Source organism: Trifolium pratense, linkage group LG6 (assembly GCF_020283565.1).
Source record: "Trifolium pratense cultivar HEN17-A07 linkage group LG6, ARS_RC_1.1, whole genome shotgun sequence".
NCBI classification, from domain to species: domain Eukaryota; kingdom Viridiplantae; phylum Streptophyta; class Magnoliopsida; order Fabales; family Fabaceae; genus Trifolium; species Trifolium pratense.
The window spans coordinates 5,489,475-5,498,573 of NC_060064.1; the positions used below are offsets into that span (position 1 = coordinate 5,489,475).

At 34.6% G+C, this 9,099-nt stretch overlaps 1 protein-coding gene across 1 annotated transcript; it reads right to left on the bottom strand.

Moving 5' to 3' along the window:
* Positions 1-1,746: 1,746 nt before the first annotated feature.
* LOC123890318 (digalactosyldiacylglycerol synthase 1, chloroplastic) lies at positions 1,747-8,593 on the bottom strand. Its single transcript, XM_045939905.1, has 7 exons — positions 7,630-8,593; positions 6,662-6,694; positions 5,471-5,558; positions 3,938-4,407; positions 3,396-3,662; positions 2,886-3,235; positions 1,747-2,633 (listed from the first exon to the last, which is right to left on the bottom strand). Exons 1-7 carry the CDS (start codon positions 8,218-8,220, stop codon positions 2,099-2,101), a joined length of 2,334 nt encoding a protein of 777 aa, XP_045795861.1. The 5' UTR covers positions 8,221-8,593; the 3' UTR covers positions 1,747-2,098.
* Between the last annotated feature and the right edge of the window lie 506 nt (positions 8,594-9,099).

A 9,099-nucleotide genomic window follows, 5' to 3' on the forward strand; every position in this document is an offset into this window, starting at 1 on the left:
TTAACAATTCCAATCGACCTTTAGATCATCATTAATTTTACCCAGATAATCAAAGTATATATATATAGTACATGCATTTGAGCATCATAGGTAGTATATACTTATAAGGTACAGAATAACAGATTCAAGCTAGTATGGGCTAAATCAGATTAATTCCAAATCAAGACAGAAAGATTATACTCTCCTTCCTTCTAGTACCTTAACACATTATATTATATCAGACTTAGTCAATGGTAATCACATGCTATTGCACGCTTAGTAGCTAATTCACTGCACGTGAAGTGCACGTACACTATGTAACAACATTTCTAATTTACCCTGTGTGAAGTCCTTTTTTTGTGTGGCTTACATTGGCCTAAGTTTGCTCAGATTTATATTAATAAGAGTTTGTCAACTTGACATTTAATTAGTACAGAATATAATATATTGGTGGTAAAAAATTAATTGAAAGATTGGTGGTCATGATGAGGCCTGCCATGTTAATCTGGTTTACTGATCCAAGAAGACTAACAACCACTTAAGATTGTTTTCCTTTAGAAAATGTAATTAAATTATGAAGAAAAAAAAAATGAAAAATGAAAATAACAATTTTAGCAATTCAATCGTAATGTATCATCATGATAGTATTATCTTAACAGTAATCAGCTTAGCTGCAGTTATAACAGGACGCAGTAACTGGTTTGGAGTTTGGACTGTCCGACTTTTATCGACAGTTGAGATTATTTTATAGTATAAAACTGAGATTTAAATCAGAATTGTCTGAACTAAAATTAACAATTAATATTAATTATTGTGCGTAACAGCGTGCTTAATCTACGGTAGCGAATCTGCATCCATCTTAAAAAGAGACACCACATACCTATACTCTCTACTCAAAGCACGGATACTGAGGCGTACATAAAATATTAAAAAAACAAAGTGTACATACTATATCGTAGCTTTTGTTGTATATTTGTTTGAAAATTGTGTTTAAATAACATTTTCTTTTCTGAGATTGCAATTATCTTTAGTCTCTTTCAAAAAAGAAAATAGTGTTGTTAGACATCGGACGATCACAATTGGATATCCACGTTCAAGGTAAAACTTCTACATCAAGCAACCAAATAACCACTCATTACATTTTTTTATTTTTTTTATGTTTTTTGGAAGAAAAAAACAAATAAATGATGAGAGGGGCCAGAGCCAGAGGCCCTCTAAAGCAACAAATATACACATCAAATTTCAAGGAAAAATGATATTCCCTCGATACCAAATTATAAGTCGATTTACATTACAATTAAGCGGTATTTTAAAAACTGGACCGATCATCGAACTGGCGATGACACTAGTTCACTGGTTCATTGATCGAACCACTGGATCATTGGTTCATTCTTAATATGCATAAAAGTGTCAAAGTAACTTATATTATGATGAGACATTCTTGCATAAGCAAAAGATATAGACACAAATTATAGGCACAGATACATCAATGAAAAAAATTAAAACAAAAATTAAACAATCACATCAATTAATTCATTTGTTCTTTAATTTTTTCCTCTCATGTGAGTGTGCCTAACAACAATTTATTTGTGTTTGTGTCTATATAAGTTTTTCTCGAATCCTTGACAGTTTCATCCTTACTTTACCAAAGACATCTCAAATGCTCTGAACATAAACCATGATAATACCGTTTTTTGTCACTAAAATTTTAGAAAGAAGGAAGATTATCCCACATCAAGCTCACGGCATTGCCATTACACAGAGCTATTTCAGGTTAAACTGATCCATGTTTAAGCTTACTCCCAGAGTTACATGGATGAACGATTTTTTTTCCATTACACAGTAAAATTCAACGTTAGCGTAGCGTTCTACATGTATTTTGAAAGTAGTAGAAAACTACATCACTTAACAAAAATACAAAAACAATTATAGCTACAAAATTAAGGATTATAAACTGAACAGGCACCTAATTACAAGCAAACTATAAACAAGCAGAAACTAAAAATTTGAAACACTAAAGCTACACACCAGCCATTTATAACTTTTTTACAATGCTGCTTGTGTCTTAATCTGGCGTCACAAATAGTTCTTAGCCACATATTCAAACTAGTCAATCCATTTACCAGCCATAGATAGGATTTTCCACCTGTGGGGGCAAGAGATTAAGGTCTTTACAGTGCTGCTTGTCAAAAATACGTGTCCCAGGTGTTGCTCCAGTACATAATCTCAGGAACTCGTTCCCAGTGAGACAGTAGTGAGCAAAAGCTAAGCCTCCATCTGCTAGTTCTGAAAGATTAGGCATTGACGCCGACTTGCCAATGAGTCTTCCCTTATCTCTACCTGACTTTGCACTATCATTTTCCTTGTTCAGGATTTGGTCAAGCTCGGAATATTCCATAAATCTTTGAGTTGCCGCTTCCCAAGAAAGTTTATATCTCTGTTCGGGTGTGAGAGGATAAGGCTCATTTGCTAACGCTTCTTTTACTTTTACTACAAAGTCTTCAGGTGTCTTGTAAACCAAACAGTTGGGAAATGACGTAAAGAACTCATTTGATGGATGATCAGCACAAACTACAAATTTTCCCATTGCAAGTGCCTCTGCGGTAGCTGTGCATAGCACATCACTGATACTAGGATTTATGAAGACTTTGTACCTTTAAATAAAGTTCATAAACAGTGTCAAAAACAGAAGGACCAAAATTTAATAAAAACAAGTACCAAGTGTATAGGTACATAAAGCATGAGCAATTACCATCTGTAGCTGAAGGTTACACATACATGAAAAGAACAGTTTTGGAAATTTCATTTTCTTAGCATACAATCAATCTACTTTATTTTTTATTTTTTGATAGAACTGTCTATCTACATTATGAAGATAGTTTGAAGCATTTTCAAATTGTTCTTACCTGTGAAGGGAATCATCTGCGTGATCTCTTCCTTTCTGAAAGTTGAGATTCAAATCCAACCTTTTAGCTGCACTCTGAACTTCATGAGCATCCTCTCCACTTCCAAATACATCTAACTTGAAGCCATTAAGGTCTGTCTTATGCTTTCCTAATAAATCTATCATCTCCTTGTATCCCTTTGCCCACACCATCTTTCCCAAGAAATATGCTCCTTTTGTGAAAGCTTTCTGCCCTAGCTCCCTCTCTGCAGCAACCATTTCTCCAATTTTTAAGAACTTGGGATTCACGCCATGAACATTGCAAATTACTGACTTGGGTACATCCTGAGTAGCCGCCGAGAGACGGAGAACCTGAATATAAATCATAAATAATTTAGCCCCCTTTGTTTTGTTCAATTCTCTTTTGATAATAGAACCCCAAAACAAATTAATCAACCAAAACACCATAATCATTTCTAATTATCTCCCAAGCTAATTCAAGCTTACATGCTATGATGTTAAATTCTCATACCTTGTCACAGTATGCTCTTGTAACCCAGTTGTTGATGTGTTTCACAAAAAATGCCTGGAGTGCTCCATTTTTCTCCCTTTTGATGTATTCTAAGTAATTTGTGTGAACAATGCCAACAACATGGTTGAATTTATCGGTCCAACGTTTCCCATGATGATACCAATTCAAATGTTCTGGTTCTTCCAGGATAGCAATGTCAGCATCCTTAGATGGTATAAATTGAGAAGTATCTCCAACGGGCATTATACTACGTCTTGACTTTGAAAACTACACCCAAAAAAGACAACATGTTGGAATGGACAAGACAATAGTGATATGAAACATGATAGAATACAGCTACCAAGCAATTCTTATGTGAGCACAATGCCTATAGACACAATCAATCAAAAGCTTAAGATAATATTAAATTAAATTCAGCACAGACATTTCCTTTTTTATTATGATTTTAATATATTTTGACCTTTTAATTCGCAATGCTTATAGGCAATGTGATCATGCAACTACGAAGAATTTATCTACAGCTAACAATATCATAAAGTTACCTTCCCGGGATAAAAAGAAATCTTGAAGTCTGCCTTAAAACCAATCCTTTCCTCAAGCCAGTTACGAATATAACCTTCCTGCTCTTCTGGCGAAGTAAAAGTGACGTTGCTGGGATAAACTAGTTCCTGATCCGATTCACAAAGCCATGGAACCAGCAGAGTGACTTTCTGCTTTTTAGATTGTGATAAATATGCAGCTCGAAATAGTGGGTTTACAGCTGTTCCTGTCATCCAAGGAAGACTAGCGGTTGTGACAATTGCAACATGTCTTTCCTTGTTAGACAAATCCTGCTTTGCATGACCTTCATACCGGTGCCCTGTGCTCTGAAGGACACTAGCTATTCGCAAATCCAATTCATCATTTATGTTTCCATTCCCGAGTAAAGAAGATTCTTCCCCAGAAAGAGATTGCAGTAGAAATTGGTTCTTGCGTTTGCTATACAAGCTTTCAACTATCTTGTCGCATGTATCTGCAATACAATCGAATTGGGAGAAATCAACAAAATTGAAAGGAAGATAATGTAAAACAAACACTTGTAGACTAACTAGAAAACTGTAGTAAAAAATGAAAGACACAATATTTCATACTCACAGACATTAAAGTGTTTGGTTTGAGAGAAAGAAAATGGGAAGAGAGAAAAACACGGAAACCAATGGATGTATTTGATGGACTATAAAAAACAAAATTGAAATCATGGTAAAATTTACATACAAGACGTTTGACGAGTGCATTTTCAAACCAAATATTGATTCATAAACTAGTCGTCCTCTAAATGACCCATCAGTTGAAATATAACCAATTAATTATGCAGATTTACATGACTCTTTTCCGATAATGTAAACAATAATAAGTATGTGATGACATGCTTGGTATTTTATCTGAAAAGGTATGCTCTCTACTTAATTTCAAGGTGTTTTGATGGAGTACAAGATGATCGTGGATTAGTGAACTTTATAAGCATGCTATACACATTGTATACTTTCAACCCATCAGCAAATTTTATATGAAAATCAAAATTATATGACGTTATTGACTGACAGCAGAATTTTGGAGAAATTAAATGGTGAATAACTATAGAGCGAGTGTTTTGCAAAATCTACAACTGGATTGAAAGTATCTGTATACTGTACACCATGCTCATCAAATATCCTATTAATCCCAGATTGTTTTGTATTCTCTCACGTCGTATTGAAACTAGTTCATAATGTTCTTTCAAGCAAATTAGAATATTAAATCTTCATTACACACTTGTAGTCGTTTGAAACCATTGCATTGCATTGTTTCATGTAGATAAGAATGTCAATGCCAAGAGTTAACCGTAGAGATATTACAGATTCTTTGCTCACATTTTATTATTCCATCAACAAAAAGTTATATAATTGTTGAGTTAAAGAAGGAAGGGGCGAACAAACTTGGTGATTTATGAAGATTAGAATGCAGAAACAGAAAAGTTTCCATTGCAAGAGAAGATATTGCCAAACAGCATACATACTGGCAATGAAATCTCATATAAGTTATGCATAACAAAGTACCTCTGCTGACTCCAAGTTGATCCAAAAATGGCCCAGACTGTTTCACAAAGTAGGCCAGAAGTTCAGGTACATCCAATGGTGGCACTTCCTGCAAAATATGTGTGAAAATTTCAGCCATAGTTCGTGATTCAAATCAATTCCCCAAGTCTGGAAGATACAAGAATCAGTGTCCAAGAAAGTTGATTACATGCATAGAATTATAACACCCTTATCATAGAACCAATTATTTAAACATAGCATAGCATATATTTTGTCAATAGCACCGTTATAGCACGATATAGAGGAATAGCGTAGCGGTGGCCAGGTCCAGCACAATGCTTTTGGCCTGCAAAACACCGTCAGCAATAGCAGTGCGGTTGCTGATTGCGACCACAAACCCCTATCGCTTGTTCACTGTTAGGGTTTCAGGGCAAAATTTCTCAGATTCTTTTTTTAAAACCTGTCTTTTTTAAGGGTATAAATGTCAATTTGAACCCTTTACGGGAAAAGTTCTGTTCTTCATTCTGTTATGTCCTTGCTCACAGTCACAAACAATCGTTCTATTCTTCTTCCTACTTTTAGTTCAGTTTTGTTATGTTCTTCTTTATTTAAGTTTAGTTGCTTTGCACTTTAAGTTCTTTATTGATTGAGTATGACAGTCTCTTTAATTTTGTGTATTTTTATATTTTTCAGTATTTATGTTTATTTGTACACCGATTTTTGAGTATCATGCTATCCGCTATACTGTTATAGCATTATAGGTGGGTGCTACGTGACACTATCCGGGATTAACAACATAGGGCATTTATAGGTCTCGTGCTTGAGTGGCTTAGCCCTTATTTTTTTTAGCATATCTTTGCATCTAATGTTCTCCTGTGTCCCAACCAATTTTTCTGATGTCAAAATCAAAACATACATTATATGAAAACAATATACTAAAAAAAACTTATGCCCGTGAACTGAAATATGCATTTTGGAAATCCAGCTAAGCAAAATCCAAAGAGTAGAAGGATTTCTATGTCCAGAGAGCATAAGGGTACATGGACTGGTGTATTCACTGTATTCTAGTATAAGGTTTCGTATACATGCATGGTGGCTCATACAAAGAATCATTCAGTTATGTACATGTTTTCCTTCTTTTTGTACATGAATGTCCAATAATCGATAGAGCAAATTCATATAACAAAAAAACTAAACAAATTACATACAAACCTTTGACTCTTGCGGTTCCTTGTACATCGATTTCTGCAAGAAAGTAAAAAACATGTTAATTTATGATCAAATGCACAAAAAGACATCATAAAAAAATAAAGGCAAACAACTGAATACTCATTGCATAAATAACACTTAATAGTAGTAAACCACATGCATGAACATTGAACTTGAGATATGAATATGATTCACTTAAAATAAACGGAACAACAGATATATAAACCATAACATCCAACACCAACCAATGATTTGACACACTTCCGCTGCACAGATGAATCATCTCCAAAATTTGATTCTTGGAAGGATTGTGTTAATTATTATTTTTGACAAATCATCCCATTCATTAAAACAATCAGCAGCAATAACAGCAGACAAACACAACAACCAAGTCTTTTGCTACTAATCTACGGTATTTGACACCGACACATACGATTACATTGAATTCTGCCATTTTCTCAAATTTTTATCGGTGTCGACGTGCTAGAGTGTTGTGCCTCGTAATAATAGCTACACTTGTCTAAAGGCACAAAAAAGTAAGACCTTGGCCAAGTGAAAATAACAAAGGCTCTGTTTGGTAAAAAAATAGTGGATAGCTGACAAGCTAGCTTATAGTGAGTAGCTTAATAAACTAGCATATAGCAGATAAGCTAGCAGACTAAATTTGTAGTATTTGGTAAAATTAGTGGTTGAACTACTTATAAATATGACATGACATAAAAAGGATATGTTTAATTAATATTAAATTTTTTCAAGTCAAATGACAAGGGTAAAATTTGCAATGCTAGGCAGAGCCAAAGAGTCCCTAATTAAGTTCATAATTCTACAAAGACTAATCTTTTTTTAATAATTGAAAGACTACTTTTGCTATGCAACAACCAGCGACAAAAAAAAAATGCACAATCACTGAACAATATAATTACTTAATTACGAACCTAAAAATTGCTAAAGGAGGAAGAAGAAGTACATACCAAGCTAGACTTAAGTTTCTCAAGAAATTCACTGTTCTTGAATCCATCAAAAGATGAACTACGTTTCTCAAACTCTTTAATTCTAGTTTTCAAAACTCGAATTGGTTCCCAAACCCTAGTTTCACTCTCACTTTCAATTTCACCTTTGAACCCTTCCCAAAAACTTAACCTCCTTCCCTTAAACCCTCTCTCAAAATCCACAATCCCATCACCAAATTCCTCCGAAACAATCGCGTTCTTAATAGCTGACAAATCAATCCGAATCTTCGCACTCGGCCTCCACTTTTCCAGAACCTTCTTACTAAAATCCGGAGACGAATACGCTCTCCGAATCTCCGACAACTTCGGCTGAAGTTTCTTCACGAATTCAATCTCCGCCGGAGGCGGAGAACTTATCGCCGGAACAGAAAACGCTGGAGCAGCCGAATTTAAGAAATTCTCGATTTCACTTTCGAAAGAAGTGGCTAGGTTTTTGAACGAGTTGGCTCGGTCTTTCATTAAACGTAGATCCGCGTCAGCTGAGTCACGAACATCTCTCCAACCTTTGGAAAAGAAGGAGAAAGCGTTTGAAGGTTGATAATTAGTGGCCATGGCATCAACCTCGAGAGAAGAAGAGGCTTCGTTCACTTTCGTTCAGGTTCGTTGAGGTTTGTTAGTTTCGTTTCTATTTGGAGTACGCAACGTAAACACGAAATGCGAAATTGGTTTTGTGTTTTTTTGACGACACGGAAAAGGATGAAGAAGAAGATGATGATAGGAAGTTTGGATTTTAACGGCTGAGATTTTGGGGAAATTCTGTGGAAGGTTGGTTTTTTTTGTACACGTAGGATTGTCGACGGAAATTGATTGGATGATGTGGTTATGTCACGTGCTTTGTGGATTATAGTGAGACTATGTTGGACCACATACATTAGCGCCATAATTCTGGAAGGACCCAAGAATATTCGAATGGCATAGTACGCTTATTCTGGATCAAATCAAATGATGTATTTAATCTAGGCCAACTCTAACATGAATGAACAAGTGGTTCATGTAGTACACCATGCATAAGTTTCAGATAACGTTATAACGAATACGAATTTTATAAAATCGACCGTTGGATTGAAAGATTATATCATATAGATCATCCATGAAAACTTTTAGAAAAATTGAAAATGATTTGATATGTTATTGAGACCCATCAAAATTAACGGTATTTAATAAAACTCATAAACCGTTAATTTTGATGGATCTCAATAACATATCAAATGATTTTCATTTTTTCTAAAAATTTTCATGGATGATCTATGTGATATAGTTTTTCAATCCAACGGTCGATTTTGTAAAATTCATATTCGTTATAATATTATTCAATACTTGTGCATAGTGCACCACATGAACCACTTGTTCATGTTAGAAAAAACTATTAATCTATATCATAGATTAAATAATTCATTTTTCAATAAATCTAATACCGAATGAAGTATAAAA

Coding starts and splice junctions, on each gene's coding strand:
- LOC123890318 (XM_045939905.1), bottom strand. CDS start 8,220: ATGGCCACTAATTATCAACCTTCAAACGCTTTCTCCTTCTTTTCCAAA. Junction 3,663..3,937: donor TTTCTTTTTATCCCGGGAAG/GTAACTTTATGA, acceptor TTTTGGGTGTAG/TTTTCAAAGTCAAGACGTAG. Junction 2,634..2,885: donor GCAGATGATTCCCTTCACAG/GTAAGAACAATT, acceptor CTTTATTTAAAG/GTACAAAGTCTTCATAAATC.